Source organism: Pelophylax lessonae, assembly GCF_965119305.1.
Source record: "Pelophylax lessonae genome assembly, chromosome: 5".
Classification (NCBI taxonomy): Eukaryota; Metazoa; Chordata; class Amphibia; order Anura; family Ranidae; genus Pelophylax; species Pelophylax lessonae.
In genome coordinates, this window is record NC_138772.1 from 471175776 (window position 1) to 471193424 (window position 17649).

General features: G+C 43.9%; 1 protein-coding gene across 3 annotated transcripts in view; it reads left to right on the top strand.

Annotated features, from left to right (window-relative positions):
* The window catches only part of SLC26A7 (solute carrier family 26 member 7), a 99313-nt gene that overhangs the window by 22916 nt on the left and 58748 nt on the right, over nucleotides 1-17649 (top strand). For all 3 annotated transcript variants that reach the window (XR_014225368.1, XM_082259811.1, XM_082259812.1), the window contains exons 4-6: nucleotides 6357-6521; nucleotides 13255-13407; nucleotides 14966-15048. Coding sequence is in view for 2 of the 3 variants with exons in the window: in XM_082259811.1 (XP_082115937.1) it covers nucleotides 6357-6521; nucleotides 13255-13407; nucleotides 14966-15048 (401 nt within the window). In the remaining variant the exon portion in view is untranslated. The remainder of the gene's footprint in view (nucleotides 1-6356; nucleotides 6522-13254; nucleotides 13408-14965; nucleotides 15049-17649) is intronic.

A 17649-nucleotide genomic window follows, 5' to 3' on the forward strand; every position in this document is an offset into this window, starting at 1 on the left:
TCGGCACTGCAGCTAATGATTCCATCGGCTGTCAGGTGCTGCCGCCGCCATCGCCGATAAGGGAACCCGGCATTGAAGCCTTGTGGCTTCACGGGCGGGTCCCTACTGCGCATGTGCGAAGCGCGCTGCGCATTCTGATTGGCTTGGCAGCGAAGGGTAGGAGGAGGGGGCCAAACTTCGCCACGCCACCGTTTCCAGAAAGTGGGGAAGGGTACCTGCCAAAAACAGGTACCCGTTCCCCCCCTGAAAGGTGCCAAATGTTGCACCGGAGGGGGGGAGGAAGCAAATGAGTGGAAGTTCCACATTTGGGTAGAACTCCACTTTAAGCATAATACTATATAAATTATAATTTAAAGTGTTTCTAAATGCAAAATGTTTTTACCCTAATGCATTCTATGCAATAAGGTAAAAATGGTTTTACAGCTTGCTGTCCTCCCCCATCTCCCTAAATGCTTATCTGAGACCTCAATTGATCCAACGCTGTACACAGCTGCATTGGCTGCTGCTGCTGTCAATCAAATGCTGTGAAGAGAAAGTGGGGGGTGAGGGCAAACCACGCTGTGTCACGTATCTGGTCAGAGGCCGGAGTGCTGAGATGGCTCCTGTTGTGGCTAAGTGCAGAACACCCCTGGAGGTGGTACAGGGGGTGCAATGCCCAAAGAAGCACGGGTTGCCAGTTGTCATAATCTGCAGAGCTGATCACTGGATGGCAGCTGGAACAGGAAGGATGTGCTGTAGAGCAGGTGTCCTTAGCAGTTCCGGGCGTACTTGGCAGCAGGGCAAAGCAGGACGCAGAACCAGAAGCCAGGCCAAGGGTCATACATAGTGATGGACGAACATCTGATGGGACGGTTCGCGAACACGATCGCGAAAAACTCGCTGAAATGTTCGCGAACCGCAGGTTGACGGCAGGTCCCATTCATTTTAATGGCAGGCGAACATGAAAAACCTCCAGGTCATATTTACAGCCACAAAATACTTACTAGCTGTGCACACATAGTCCCACAACATGGACACTGACATACCAGAAGTATTAAGCGAATCTGCGATCGACAACTACAAGCATTCTTTTTTTATCTGCAAAATCTCGTCAATTCAGGAACGAATGAAGGCCATGGAGGAGAGGCAACGCCAGGCTATGAAGAGGGTGCAGCAGATGATCCTGCTATTGGAAAAGTTGCCATAATTTTTTTTTTTTTTTTTTTTATAAGTTATATAAATAGTTTATACAGTTATAACGTGTATTTTATTTTTTGTAATATTGCTCGGTTTTAGTGTAATAGCTCAGCCTAAATCAGCCAGAACTGACAGCAGGCGGTAAATACATGTCAAATACATAGAGGGTCCATTCATACGTTTGTAAAATGGGTTTGCATCCGTTCCACAATTTAGCAGAACATTTACAGACCCATTGATTTTCAATTCCAGTCTGAAAAATTAGGGATTCACAGGATAAAGAAGTAAGTGTCGGCCAGTACAGGCTCCAAAAATTATCCCACAGGCGTTCACCTGACAGCAAAGAACTTTGTATTCTGTGGCTGGTGGTACATTAGGCATTCACAGGATAAATAAGTGTCAGCCATTACAGGCCCCAAAAATTAGCCCACAGGCGTTCACCGGACAGCAAAGAACTTTGTATTCTGTGGCTGGAGGTACAGTAGGCATTCACAGGATAAATAAGTGTCGGCCATTACAGGCCCCAAAAATTAGCCCACAGGCGTTTACCTGACAGCTCGGAGTAGGCAGCAACAGCAGGGACCAACCTCCTTGGGATGATCTGGGTACTGTCGTCAGACTGCTGAGTGGCGGCTTTTGCTACCTCCACTTCCTGATCTGATGCCAAGAATGGCTGCGCATCGCAAATGTCTTGTGATGGATCGGAAAATAATTCCTGTGACTCAAGCGGAGGGTATATGGTGGTGTTGGTGTCTTTGGGGGTGCACACAGCAGAGAGGGAAGAGGGTGCAGATAGAGAGGATGAGGAGGGTGCAGAAGAGGAAGGCTGAGTGAGCCACTCAACCAAGTCTGGTGCGTCCTTTGACGTAATCGAACATACCTTCTGCAACTTCCCACTTCGGCTCCAGCCTGGTGCTCCTGCCCTACCCCTACCACCACTGCGGATGGCCTGCCTCTTACTCTGCCTGTCATTTTTTAAATGACCCTTTGACAAAAGTCTCTAGAGAAGCGCAGTATATGTGGAAGAAGGTATATAACACCCCGCTTCAATCTGTCGTTTTGGGGGGCTACTGGTCTATCACACCAGTTATTAAAAAAATTTTGCACTAACTTTTGTCACTGTGTGTAGCAGAGGTAACACAGCGAAAGAGGCAACATTTCTGCAGTACCCAAATACACTATTGTGAAAGTATATATAACACCCTGCTTCAATCTGTCATTTTTGGTGGGCGACTGCCTATCACACCAGTTATAATACTTTTTTCTAATTGCGTTTGTCACTCTTTGTAGTTGTAGTATCGCTGCGGAACCGCTCACCAGTCACAATGCTGCACAATACAAATCCACTATAATATGCTTTCTATATTAGAAAGTATATTATAAGTGTATTACACCCCAATATACTGCACACCAAACAATAGTACACCTATACCAGTCCTTAAAAGAACTTTTGTGGACCTATTTGCTAGCGATTTGTGTCACTATTAGTCTGTCCCTGCTCCACACAGCAACCTCCCCCTATACTGACAAAAGACAGAATGTAAAATGGCAGCCAGATCAGGTCTATTTATAAGGTAGGGGGTATGTCCATGTGCTGAAATGTCTCAATTGGCTGTCCTGTACCACCTGATGGATGTGTCATGGGTCAAAGTTCTTCACAATGTAAAAGAATATGGCGGTTGTGAATATCGCCATATGTTCGCATGTTCGGCGAACAGCGAACGAGCAAAGTTCGCCGCAAACCGACCGCTGGGTGAACCGCAAGGCCCTCTCTAGTCATACATGGTGTATCAGTCAGTAGCATATGCAGGTAGCAGAAACTGTAACAAGCCGGGGTCATACACGGGTAAGCAGGTTATAGCAGAGGTTATAGCAGAGTCAGTGAGTCAAGCCAAGGTCAAACACAAGGGATCAAGCAGAAAAAATGTCAGAAGTTCAAGCCAAGGGTCAGAGCCAGGTAGCAAGGTGAATCATGTCAAAGGGCAAGCCGGGTTGGTAGCAGTAGGTCCAAGATCAGGATACACAAGGCACAGGCTGACGATCATCCAGCTGTTAGTGGTTGCTGCTGCTGTGTTTAAATAGGCCACTGGGCGGCAGAGTCTGTCATGCATTGCATGCGCTTTGGCGTACGCACACTGGCGCATTTATCTTCTTGACCGTTGCGCATGCACATTAGCATTGGTGAATTTCCATTTACCAATGCGTGATTCTGCTGGCTATAGACAGATATGCCAGTTCTTCTTCGGGTTGTTCTCTGACATTGCCCCCCCCCTCCCCCAAGGGGCAGCCCCAGGGGGGAGGGGGGGGCAGTTTCTCAGGTTACCTATTGAAAAATTCACAAAGAAGTCTGGGAGCATGTACATTACTTGCAGGTTCCCAAGAGCTCTCTTCAGGTGAGTAACCTTTCCATTTTATCAGGTACTGGACCTGTCTACCCCTTTTTCGGCAATCCAGGATGGCTTTCACTTCAAACTCCGTTTCTTCACCTACCGCAACAGGAGATGGAGGCTAATCTTCCCTTCCAGAAAAGGGGCCAGACGTGGCTGGTTTGAGCAGAGGAACATGTAAGTCTGGGTGAATCTTACAAGTACTTGGCAGGGACAATTTGAAGGCCACAGACTTAATCTCTTTCTTAATCGCAAAGGGGCCTATGAACCTTGGAACCAGCTTCCTAGAAGGGCAAGACAGTTTAGGGTTGGCTGTAGAGAGCCACACTTTGTCTCCTACCTTCAGAACTGGATCTCCTTTCTTCCTTTTATCATAATGTTTCTTGTAGTCCTCCTGTGCTTTTCGCATGGTTTCCTGTAGAACTTGAAAATTTTCCTGGATGAAGGTTATCCTGTCCTGTACAGCGTGTACTGCTGCTTCTGGAATCGTATTAGGCAGAAATGACGGATGGAATCCATAGTTCTACCAGAATGGAGAATGGTTGGTGGTAGCATGTACAGAATTATTATATGCAAATTGAGCACACGGGAGTAGGGTCACCCAATTATCTTGAGCAAAGGTAGAAAAGCAACAGAGACATTGCTCTAAAGTCTGATTTGTCCTCTCTGATTGAACATTACTCTGCGGATGATAGGCGGAAGACAAGCAGACTTCAATGTTCAAAGCTTTGCAGAGAGTCCTCCAGAATGTGGAGGTGAATCGCAGCCCTCTTGCGGATAAAATGCTGTTCGGCAGACTGTGTAACCTTACAATCTCTTAATTAGGATGTGGGCTGTATCCATAGCTGAAGGAGGAGTACCCACCAGGGGCAAAAAGTGGGCCATTTTTTGATCAACCACCACCACCAGAATAGTAGAGAATCCCTCCAAGGGAGGCAAATCCACTATGAACTCCATGGATAATATCTTCCACGGTTGGTCCAGGACAGGTAGTGATCTTAACAGACCCCAAGCTTGAGTATGGCTGCCCTTATTTCGAAGACAGGTTGTACAGGATCCAACGTAATCCTTGCAGTCCTGTCTCAAATTGGGCCACTAGCATGATCGCTGAAAAAGTTCTAGAGTCTTGTGGCCCCCGAAGTGGCCGCCAGCTGGTGGTCATGGAAGATTTTGAGGACCCGGAGTCTGGCTTCTTGATATACAAAAATCTTGTCTCCATGCCATAAAAGTCCCTCCTGTCTTCTAAATCTAGAAGTCTCTGACTCGGAGCATTGGACTGAGGTCTGTTCAAGAACTGTCTTTAGATCAGGTTGGATCAAAAGGAAATTCTGAGGGGACAGAATAGTGCTGGGAACGGCAACCTCAGGAGTCTCTGGGAACATGCGTGAGAGAGCATCTGCTTTCCCGTTCTTGGAACCTGGGCGGTAAGTGAGGTGAAAATTAAATCTTGAAAAAAACAAAGCCCATCTGGCTTGCCGTGTTCTTAGACGTCTGGCAGATCTAAGATACTCAAGGTTTTTATGATCTGTGAATATCATGATGGGATGGGCTGCGCCTTCTTATAGGTATCTCTACTCTTCTAGTGCGACCTTTTATAGCTAGCAGTTCCACATCCCCCACATCATATTTCCTCTCGGGTTGGCTCAGTTTTCGGGAGAAGAAAGCTAATGGGTGTAGCAGTGCTTTGGGTCCTTGACGTTGGGACTGCTCCAGTGGCAACTTCCGATGCATCAACTTCCAGAACATAGGGTAGAGCTAGGCCTGGATGTTGCAGCATGGGGGTTGAGGTGAATAAAGCCTTTCGTTTATCAAAAGCAATTTGGGCTTCCTGGGACCACAGGAAACGGTTGCGCTGGCGGGTCATCCGGGTAATCAGAGAAATAATGCTGGAAAAGTCTTTAATGAACCTTCGATAGAAGTTCGCAAACCCCACAAACCGGTGGGGGCAGGCCACTTCAGGATAGCAGACACCTTCTGGGGATCCATGGTAACTCCATCTGTGAAAATTATTAGGCCCAGGAATTGTATAGATGTCTTTTCAAATTCACACTTCTCTGCTTTTGCATAGAGTCCGTGTTCTCTCAGAATAGTTAAAACTTTTTTTTAACATGGGATCTGTGCAGCTCCATGTTGGCAGAGAAGATGAGGATATCATCCAAGTAAACGATCAGGAAGTTATCCAGGAACTCTCTGATGACGATCATCAAGCAATTAGTGGTTGCTGCTGCTGGCTTTAAATTTATGGGTGCCAGCATCTGTTATGCATTGCGTGTGCTTTGGCGTACGCTGGCGCATATATCTACTTGCCCGTGTGCGCATGCGCGTTAGCATTGGCAAATTTCTGCTTGCCAATGAATGATTATGCTGGCTATTAACAGATATGCCAGTTCTTCTACGGATTGATCTATGACATGCTGTGTGTGTCTATGGGCCACAGCTTAGTGATTAGAATCACTTTAAATGACAAGTTTATATGAGTAATTACTTACAATCGGGCTTGATTTTCTAAAACTGGCAAAATCTGACTTCCTTATATAGATGTGTTCTGTACAGAACCCCCTCAGAAGTAGTATTTCCTGCTGATATGATTGGCTTACTGCTTTTTCTTCTATTACAGTGCTGGGATTGATCATGTGACTGCAGCATGACAAACCTCCCACTGAGCACTCACAAAGGCAAAATGTAGGCAATAAGTAGGACTGTGCCAAGATGTTTTCTAAAATCCATGGAATGTACATATAATTGATACGAGGGTATACTCTAGTACTAATTGAGTTTTCCATTTTTCAACAGATGTCAATGTCTTTGCTGCAGTTGGGGTGTGCCACTTTTCTCCTCTCAGAGCCAGTAGTCAGTGCAATGACAACAGGAGCAGCGACTCACGTGGTGACATCACAAGTCAAGTTCCTGCTAGGAATGAAGATGCCTTATATATCTGGACCATTGGGGATGTTTTATGTAGGTTCTTTAGCTTATGTCTGTGTGATTTGCTTATGTAAACCTACATCTGACTGTGGTTGTTTACATTAAGGAAATTCTTTGTAATCAACTCAGATTGACCACTTGTATTATATGCGTTAAGTTGCAAAAAGCTTAGAAACATCTTTTGTCTATTATGAACTGCACATCCTCTAGATCGGTGGTTCTTAACCTTATTGAGACCAAAAAACTGTAAATTCTTCCAAAACCTTCCATGTCCGACAGTAAAAAGAAAAAAAAATATATATATATACTGTATATATATATATATATATATATATATATATACTAACACAATAATACTATGGCAATACAAAATATGTATTTAAATACTGGAAGGGGCTAGGTGTCAACGTGAGGGAATAAGGGTTCTGAAGTGGGTTTAGGGACACTTTGGCAGACTTGGTGGCTCTGTAGGGGATTTTGTATGAAGCTGGGGGCAGCTGTGGGGAATGGGTCTCTGGAAAGGGCTGTGGATAACTGTTATAGGCTGTAGTGCAAAGCAGGGACTAGGGAACACTGTGGTACACTGTTGGTGTTTGGGGACACCAGTTGAGGCTGGGGGCTCTGCAGCAAGCTAGAAGGCTCTGCAGGGGGCTTGAGGCACAGTGGGAAATTGGGGGACACTGCAATAAGCATTCACAGGGGTATTATGGGGCACTATGGGAGGGTGAGGGACATGGTGGACCACTATGGGAGTTTGGGTGGCACTATGGGGGCTTAACATAAAGCCACCGTGGAAGAGATCTGCAGGTGGCTGGAGGAGGGAGGTCACAGCCCGGCAATAGGCCATGGCCTGGTGGTTAAGAATCACTGCTCTAGATAAGTATATTGGGTGGGAATCCCATTAAGTGCTATGTGTGGTGCTGACTTTAGAGTGACATTAACAGTATGGGTAAAAATGACACCTGCCTGGAATTTAGCAATCTAGGGACCCACCAGATAAGAGGATCCTTAAGTAATGAAGTGTGGGTTCCAAGCCACTAAAGCTTCCAGTGCACATGCTTGTATATAAGAAGGAAAAAAAAAAAAACACACCTCTTCTCATATAGAGGGTCTATTGGGGAGTGAAAGAAAATCCTTGTCTCTTCTCTTTGTTCTGGTTATGTGCCTATTACTCTTTGAGTGCCGGGTCACACTTATGCGATGCAGGAAGGCTGCAAATTCGCAGCCTGTTCCCGCATCGCAAACGCACCCTTGGCAGTTCACACTGCCATATGCGATACGCTGGGGGTGTCAATGAAATGTTAACGACACCCCCAGTTTGATCACATATCGCAGTGCGATCTTTACAGTTCGCACAGGATCGGATCGCACAAGTGTGAACCACTGTGCGATCTGATCCTGATGCGGCTGAAAAAAAGGGTCATGTGCGACTTTTGTGCGGGTGCAGTGCGAATTTAGCCATACAAGGTGTATGGCTGAATTCGCACCGCACATCCGATCGCATGTAATGAAGGAGCAGTGCGCTCCGATATTACATGCGATCGCCACAGCCGCAAGAGTGTGAACCGGCACTGAGAGCCGGTTCACACTCATGCGGCTGCTCCGTTCGCATGTAATGTCGGAGCGCACTGCTCCTTCATTACATGCGATCGGGTGTGCGGTGCGAGTTTAGCCATACACTTTGTATGGCTAAATTCGCACCGCACCCGCAGCAAACACGCACAGGACCCTTTTTTGCAGCTGCATCAGGATCGGATCGCACAGCGGTTCACATATGTGCAATCCGATCCTGTGCGAACTGCAAGATCGCACTGCGATATGCGATCAAACTGGGGGTGTCGTTAAGATTACATTGACACCCCCAGCGTATCGCATATGGCAGTGTGAACTGCCGGGGGTGCGTTTGTGATACATGAACAGGCTGCGAATTTGCAGCCTTCCCGCATCGCATAAGTGTGAACCGGGGCTGAAGCGTCTTTCAAAGTATGCTTACTCTTAATTTAAAATAAATAAATAAATAAAAATAAACATATATATACTGTATATATATATATATATATATATATATTTGTACAGTAGCTCACAAAAGTGAGTACGACCCTCACATCCAGATGTTGTCTTTGGGATATAGATGTAGAAGGGTTGCCAGCATTGCTTCGGAGGTTGAAGGGGTGGGGGGGTCAGCCTGTCAGTGCTCAGACCATACGCTGCACACTGCATCAAATTGGTCTGAATGGTTGTCATCCCAGAAGGAAGCCTCTTCTAAAGATGATGCACAAGAAAGCCCAGAAACAGTTTGCTGAAAACAAGCAGACTAAGGACATGGATTACTGGAACCATGCCCTGTGGTCTGATAAGACCAAGATAAACGTATTTGGTTCAGAAGGTGTTAAGCGTTTGTGGCGGCAACCAGGTGAGGAGTACACAGACAAGTGTGTCTTGCCTACAGTCAAGCATGGTGGCGGGAGTGTCATGGTCTGGGGCTGCATGAGTGCTGCTGGCACTGGGGAGCTACAATTCATTGAGGTAACAATGAATGCCAACATGTACTGTGACATACTGAAGCAGAGTATGATCCCCTCCCTTCAGAGACTGGGCTGCAGGGCAGTATTCCAACATGATAGCGACCCCAAACAGACCTCCAAGACGACCACTGCCTTGCTAAAGAAGCTGAGGGTAAAGGTGATTGTGATGGGAGTCCCTTGAGTTGGGGGCCCGAGGAACCCAGCTTACCTTAGACAAGTTGAGAAATCCCTCTCTCAACTCCCTAGGCCCCCTCTTATGTGTCTATAAGGGGCACAGGGTGACTAAGTAAATGATGGACAGCTACTTAATGAACACTAAGAATATGGTTTGGATTGCTTCAAATGGGACAGTAATATTTATAAACAATATCTCTCAAGAAATATATGAAGGTTTAATCCCACTTACCACTGTGAGACCTACAGCCTGTTGTAGACTGTTGCCATGAAGTCTGTAACTCCTAAATAATCAAAGCATTGTTTAGATGTGGATTCCATGTACTCCACCTAGGCTGGTTTAAGTTCTAGTTAATTAACTCAAGTTAATTAAATCACTGTCATCTATTAGTTGCTAGAGGGAAAGTAGAATACGGTTTATGTTGGTTTTTCCTTAGATATGTTAATTACATTATTATATGCAGATGAAATTGTATAAAAAAATATAATCAGGCACCTGACCTGATGTGGTATATATTCGGTGTGAGTTTGTTCAATAAATGGTCTAGATCTTATATAAGCTATTCTCGGCTAGTTTTGTATGGGGCGGCTAGAATATCTGATATCTATGTTCAAGACTGAAGGAAGCGGTATTCTGACAGAAGCACACAAGCACATTGTGGGGTCGTGGTTCCGTTACATTGGTGGCAAGCAATTGGATGCTTCCTGCAAACTGGGACATCCAAACCTCCACTGTGATCCAAGGTCCGGACAGCAGAAGAGGAGAGGTACAGACAGATACCAGCCGCCATGGAAGAGGAATTCGGAAGGAGGTTGCGAGAGATGCCGATACAGCACAGAGGACCAGTATCAGAGCAGGCCCTGCTAGGATGGTATGATTCAATTTGCTCCAAACTCTGGAAGGAAATGCTAGCTCGTGAGCAGCGACACCAGGGAAAAAGCCTCCCTTCCATCCAGGAAAGGTACTGGTCACAGTATGGATTGCGGGTGCTGTTTTTGGGAGATAAGCTGCACAAGGAGCAGACAGCTGAGTTAAGCAGGCTGAACAGAGATGCATTTGGAAGAGAGCTATAGAGCCCTCCGGTTGCATGTATCCCAAACATGCCCTAGGATAGCGGATGACAGCCCAACAAGGGCTTTGGCTACAGCGGCCTGGAACTGTTGTACGGGAAGCTGTCAGGGGACCCTGACTTTGGGAGCGATCTGGAGTGGTGGTTAGAGGAATTTATGGATTACAGAGAAGAGATCCTGAACATCCCAGAAGTGTTCTGGCCTCTGGAAGATATGGAGTTTCTGGCATTTCAGGAATGGGAGCTGGAGATCGCCTACAGACGGCTGCTAGACTCTGCTCAGCGCCAGGGCTGGGTTCCCTTTGCCTGGGAATATCCAGAGGTACCAGCTGACAGTGTGGAAATCCTGGCTGAAGAGTCGGCAATGTGGCACAGGAACAGTGTGCTTTGCTCACCGGCAGTGGTAGTTCCGGAGGCCCAGGGCAAGAAAGTGGCGGTCACTCCCCAGCAGCAGATAAGGATCCAGGGGGAGAAGGGAGAGCAGGTTATCAACCTCCCTCAGCAACAGTTAGTCAGAGCGGAGGAAACGGTCTTCCCTCCCCAGCCAGGATCTGTGCACCTGGGAGATGGTACCAGAGTAAGGTTGTCCCAACAGCCAGATGAGGGTAAAGAAGATGGAGCAGTCGACTCTCCTTCCCAGCAGCAGACAGCGCCCCAGAATGATGACACCAACCCAGCAGAAGAGCTGGCAACAGAGCAGAGTGCTGCTGGCCTTCACCTTCAACTAACAAAGAGCTTTCTAGAAAAAGTGGATGAAACTACGGTTTCCCCCTGTATACCCCAGGGATGCTGGGCAGTCGGCCCATATCAGCAACAGCATGACAAAGTGAGCCTAGCCACCCTGTCTTCTCTCCAGTGGCTGAAAGAACTCCAGGAAGAAAGGCCAGTCCAAGCTTCTCCCCAGCGGTGTGTATGTTCTACGAGAGAGGCAGAGGTTGGCTGGGTGAGTAATGTTCTTTTCGGGACAATTTGTTTGGAGTATTGTATGTGTACAGTCACTGGGAGATTGGAACTACAGACTAACTTTGAAGTCAATTTGTCTGGGGTCTCCTCCTGTGTTAGTCTCCTTCCGAAAGGGGAGAGATGTGACGGGAGTCACTTTGGTTGGGGGACCCGTGGAACCCAGCTTACCTTAGAGAGGTCCCTAGGCCCCTCTTAAGTAAACCTGTGTCTATTAGGGGCACAGGGTGACTAAGAAAATGATTGACAGCTACTTAATGGACACTGAGAATATAGTTGGATTGCTTCAAATGGACAGTAATATTTATAAACAATATCTCTTAAGAAATATATGAAGGTTTAATCCCAATTTACACTGAGACCTATAGCCTGTTGTAGACCATTGCCATGACGTCTGTAACTCCTAATTAATCAAAGCATTGTTTGGATGGGGATTCCATGTACTCCATCTAGGCTGGTTTAAGTGCTAATTAATTAACTCAATCTATTAGTTGCTAGTGGGAAAGTAGAATACTGTTTGTGTTGGTTGTTCCTTAGATATGTTAATTATTTTTCTGTACACAATTTCATCTGCATATGATGTAATCAGGCACCTGACCAGGTATATATTCGGTGTGAGTTTGTTAAATAAATGGTCCAGATCTTATACAAGCTATTCTCGGCTAGTTTTGTATGGGGGCGGCTAGAATATCTGATATCTATGTTCAAGACTGAAGGAAGTGGTATTCTGACAGAAGCACACAAGCACATTGTGGGATTGCGGTTCTGTTACAGTGATGGGCTGCCTATGCATGTCTCCAGACCTAAACCCTATTGAGCATCTGTGGGGCATCCTCAAACAGAAGATGGAGGAGCACAAAGTCTCTGACATCCACCAGCCCTGTGATGTCGTCATGGAGGAGTGGAAGAGGACTCCAGTGGCAACCTGTGAAGCTCTGGTGGACTCCATGCTCAAGAGAGTTAAGGCAGTGCAGGAAAATAATGGTGGACACACAAAATATTGACACGTTGGGCTCAATTGGGACATTTTTCACTTAGGGGTGAACTCACTTTTGTTGCCAGCAATTTAGACAAAAATGGCTGTGTGTTGAGATATTTTGAAGGGACAGTAAATTTACAAGCTGTACGCTCACTACTTTACAGTGTAGCAAAGTGAAATTTCTTCAGTGTTATCACATGAAAAAATATAATAAAGTATTTACAAAAATGTGAGGGGTGTACTCTCTTTTGGGAGATTGTGTGTGTGTGTGTGTGTGTGTGTATATATATATGTATATATGTATATATATATATATATACAGTTTACCCATGTACAGTGGATCGCGTTACAATTCCTGCAAACCGCTGCTTTAAACATCATGTGAAACTTGACTCCCGAAATGGAGCAAGAGCTTCCTTTTGGGCAACAAATGCGAATAGGACGGCTCATTCATGTGAATAGGCTGTGCCTATTTGACATGCAAAATTGCATGCAAATCGCTCAAACAAAGTCACAAGTGAGAACACTTATTGCCTTTTGGTGTGAATGAGCTCTTAGGAGCTGACAGTTATAAAGTACAGGCTATTTAGCCTCTCAGGATGTTTTGGGTTTGTCAGGACAATATAAACATGTATTATTATTATTTTTTTACTATTATTATTATTATTATACAGGATTTATATAGCGCCAACAGTTTGCGCAGCGCATTACAACATGAGGGCAGACAGTACACTTACAATACAATTCAATACAGGAGGAATCAGGGTGCCCTGCTCGTTAAGAGCTTACAATCTAACAGTACACAATGGGGTTGATTTACTAAAACTGGGGAGTGCAAAATCTGGTGCAAATGTGCATGGTAGTCAATCAGCTTCTTACTTCAGCATGTTTAATTAAGCTTTGCCAAAAAATAAAAAAACAGGAAGTGGATTGTTTTCTAAGCAAAGTTTTGCACTCTCCAGTTTTAGTAAATCAAACTTAGTGTTTCTGGTGGAAATTAGACCAAAGATGCAAAGACCCGTAAGGCAGCATAGCTAACAATTCTTTTCTTGTTGCAGATTTATAGCTACGTTTTCAAAAACATCAACATGATCCAAATATCAGCACTGTTGTTATCTCTTCTGTCCCTCACAGTGCTGATTCTGACAAAGGAGCTGAATGAGAAGTATATAAAACAGATCAAGTTTGTCATTCCTGTCGACCTGATATTAGTAAGTGTCATTGGTTTTATTTTTTCGTCTTAAAGATAAAACATTTAAGTGATCCTTGCTCTCCTACCCAACAGTACCTATTTAATGGGACTGCTGTAAGCTCTTTATTTCTCCCTTTCTTATGTCACACTTGAGGTCAGCTAATAGAAAGGAAAATAATAATATCTCTCTCTCCCAGATAGCTACTAAAGATGTCAGACACAAAAAGAGACGTGTCACACATCTGGTGGAAATTTCTTCTGGTTACAAGATTTTGATGGTAGACTATTTTGTCGTTGTACTCCAGGGTAACTGGTGTACATATCTCAATCACTCCTGAGATCACTCTACTCTGCATATTTTCTGGAACCATAAAAATCTATAAAAAAATTTAGGGGAATTCATAACTAGAGTCTACCGCACTCTTGAGAATGCCATTGTGTCTCTGCATGACAAATGTCGGTGTAAGTGAAAGAGTAATGTACCTGTTGTAAACATATACATGAATTTGGGGCAAGCACCACATGTGGAGGCACCCTGAAACTGGAGTAAAGCTGACAGCATCCATAACAACCAGTGACCCATGTACAGAGACAGGTTCCCTGTCTTTCTCCATATGGCAAATTAGAGTTGGTCTCAATTATTTCGGATTTTGTTATCTACGAACTAGAGGTTATTCTTTTTATGCCAATGTAATAGCGGAAAAAAAACATGTAATATTGACCATTTAAGGGCAACAAATGTACAATAGTTGCAATGATGGGCTTTCTTGACAATATATATGAAACTAAGATCAGTGGTGTCAATACAGGGGCAGGAAATAGGCATTCATGACAATAAATTGGCAACAAAGAGGCAGTCTGAGAAGTACTTGGAAACCAGTGGGCAATTCTGACAATACATTGGCAACAAATATGTAATCAGGACAGTATATTGACAACCACAGGTAAATATTGACAATACACAGGCAAGAGATGGGCAGTCTGACAATACATGGGCAACTATGGCAGTATTTGTGAAACAATGAGTAATCGTAACAATGCATGAGCAACACATGGGTAATTGCAACAATACATGGACAATACACAGGTAATCATGACAATACATTGGCAAAAACAAGGTTCTCATGACAAGTCATGTGTGACATACTTTCAGTTTTGTTTACTTAACCATGCTTCAGTGTTCATAAATCAGTACCAATCAGCTGACCCATGATTTATTTTTGTTGACTTTGGTTATCCCTCAGGACATATTTTGTGGTCATCATTTCTTAAAGCAATATCCTTAGTAAAATGTATATACAGCATTTGTTTTTGTTTTTTATCATTTTGCATTTAATGTTCCTTTATATAATGGTAGGCTTATTATTTTCTTTTATAGTACACATATTGCACACCAGGCTTTTGTATGAACCAATATTTTAGCAGGCTAATCAATTAGGCATCTAAACTATTAGCTTAATCCGCGAACAGTAAATTATAATAAAACTAGAATAATGAAAATGAGTGGCGTATAGCGCTTTAAAACAAATGACTCATCATAATTTGCTAACAGTACTATATTCTTTTTCTTTGCACAGATGTCTGTAACCTCCCTTGCTTGTTATTTTGCCAAAATGGAAGAGGATTACAGTATTGAAGTCATTGGATATATTCCAAAAGGGTAATTAATTTGATAACTTTTAAGGTATTGACTGGAAGTGCCATTATTATGCAGCCAATATTTTTACCTACTTTCCCCCCAAAAATAACTGCAAAAATATTTCTGCCTCTGCAATTCAGTTTGAATACAAATGAAATGTTGTCATTCAGTGAATACACAACAAAAAGCAGCGCTCATTATCCACGCTATAGCCGAATGACAGCTACAGTGCGGACCTACATTGCTGGGAGGGCGTACATTGATGTCCTCTCGGCAACGAGTGGCTTGCTCTGTGATCAGCGTGTCCATGAGACTCACCTGATCACAGATTGGAGATCGGGGCGATCCCGCCCCCTTACCACGTGATCAGCTGTCAGCCAATGACAGCTGATCATGTAAAGTAAACAGCAGCTGGCGATCAGCTGTTTTTTTCTCCTCACACTGTCGGTGTGAGGAGAAAAATAAAACAATCGCCGGCTGCTGTCAGAGGGACATTGGTCCCGAAGAGGAGAGGGATTATTTGTGCCCCCAGTGCCACCTACCAGTGCCCACCAGTGCCAGCTACCAGTGCCCACCAGCACCACCTACCAGTGCCCACCAGTGCCACCTGCCAGTGCCCACTAGTGCCACCTACCAGTGTCACCTATCAGTGCTCACCAGTGCCACCTATCAGTGCCCCATCATAAGTGTTACCTACCAGTGCCTATCAGTGCCCATCAGTGCCACCTATTAGTGCCTTTCAGCACTACCTACCAGTGCTCTTCAGTGCCGCCCATCAGTGCCACCTATCAGTGCTGCCTTATCAGTGCCGCCTTATCAGTACCCATCAGTGTCGCCTATCAGTGCCCACCAGTGCAACCTATCAAAGCCCATCAGTGCAGCCTATCAGTGCCCATCAGTGCAGCCTACCAGTGCCTATCAGGGCCCATTAGTGCCGCCTCATCAGTGCACGTCAATGAAGGAGAAAAATTACCTGTTTGCAAAATTTATAATAAACTATAAAAACAGTTTTTTGTTTTTTTTTTTCAAAAATATTTTTGTTTGTTTAGCAAAAAATAAAAACCCCAGTAGTAATTAAATACCACCAAAAGAAAGCTCTATTTGTTTAAAAAAAATTATAAAAATTTAATTTGAGTACATAGTGTTGCATGACCGCGCAATTGTCATTCAAAGTGCGACAGCACTAAAAGCTGAAAATTGGCCTGGGAAGGAGGGGGGTTTAAGTGCCCAGTAGGCAAGTGGTTAGACAATACCAATGAAAATACAGGACACTAATGAGTCCTTTAAAGATAGTCCATATGATATGTATTATTATACAGTCCAAATAACACCAGGTGACATCAGGTGAAATTGTGTCTTCAAAGGTAAGTGTGGCAATCCCACCAAACTTAGCACCATCACCGCACCTCGTGGATCCCTCTCCCCATGTTAGAGAACTCACCACAATCCACTCAAAATGGGCATTTTAAACATAGGACTTTGATGGGTTCAATCAGGTTCAACTCCTTCCTCATGGATGGATAGTGGGTAACCAGGACATACTCAGCAACCTCCTGGGTTAGACCCCTTTCCAGCTGATCTCCATTAATGATATGTTAACAATGCAAAGATACAAGGGGAACACCCCATAGTATAATACTGTAGGTTTTATTGGTAATAACAACACAAACCCCCCTCATCCATTGCACTTACAAGCATGAAAAGTTAAAAAGCACAAGCGAATAAAATAGCAGGTAATTTTTATCTTTAAAGGACTCATTAGCGCCCTGTATTTTCATTGGTATTTTTTAATGAGCGCTGCTTTTTGTTGTGTATTTACTGAATGACAACATTTCATTTTTATTTGTGTTTTATTATTTAAGGCAGCTGCTCTTCAGTGATCTTTTCAGATTCTTTATAGGGTTATCTTGGCGCAGGGTGGAGATTGTTTCAATATTAGTAATTTAGTTTAAATGTGTGAAAACCATATCATGTCTGTTAACTAATAAAATCAGTGAAGCTGAATTAGCAACTGACCTACCTTTAAAAAAGCAGATCCTGCATTAAAATGTAAGGTCCTCTACTGAAAACATCCAGTTCTCCAAATGAAAAAAGATTCAAAATACTGTCAAAAATAAACTTTTTTAGAAAATATATATAGATAATAAAAAATAAAACCCTTCCCTTGGCCCTGGCCCTTTGCAATTGCTGGAGGTACTGGTGATGTCACCGTGCCTTACCGCTCCCTCCCAGAAAAACTGGACACTAAAAATGATATGAGAATGCTCTGGAGCACATATCTTTATATCCATTCAACACGATTTTCACTATTTGTATGTATGTTTTGTATTCAGACATTATGAGTGTGGCATCCTTGTGTGATTATTTATTCTTTTTTTTTTTTTTAACATTTCTTGGACCTAGCATATAACTACATTTATTATTTAATTTAATATGAACACATACTGTATATAGGGGTTGATTTACCAAAGGCAAATAGACTGTTCACTTTGCAAATTTACTTTGCATAGAATGCTCTATCAACTGCAAAAAAAAAAAAGAAAAAAAATTGTATTTTTCCTTGCGCATGATTGGATGATGGAAAAAAGCAGAGCTCTGCCTCATTCATTAGGCCAAGGGAGC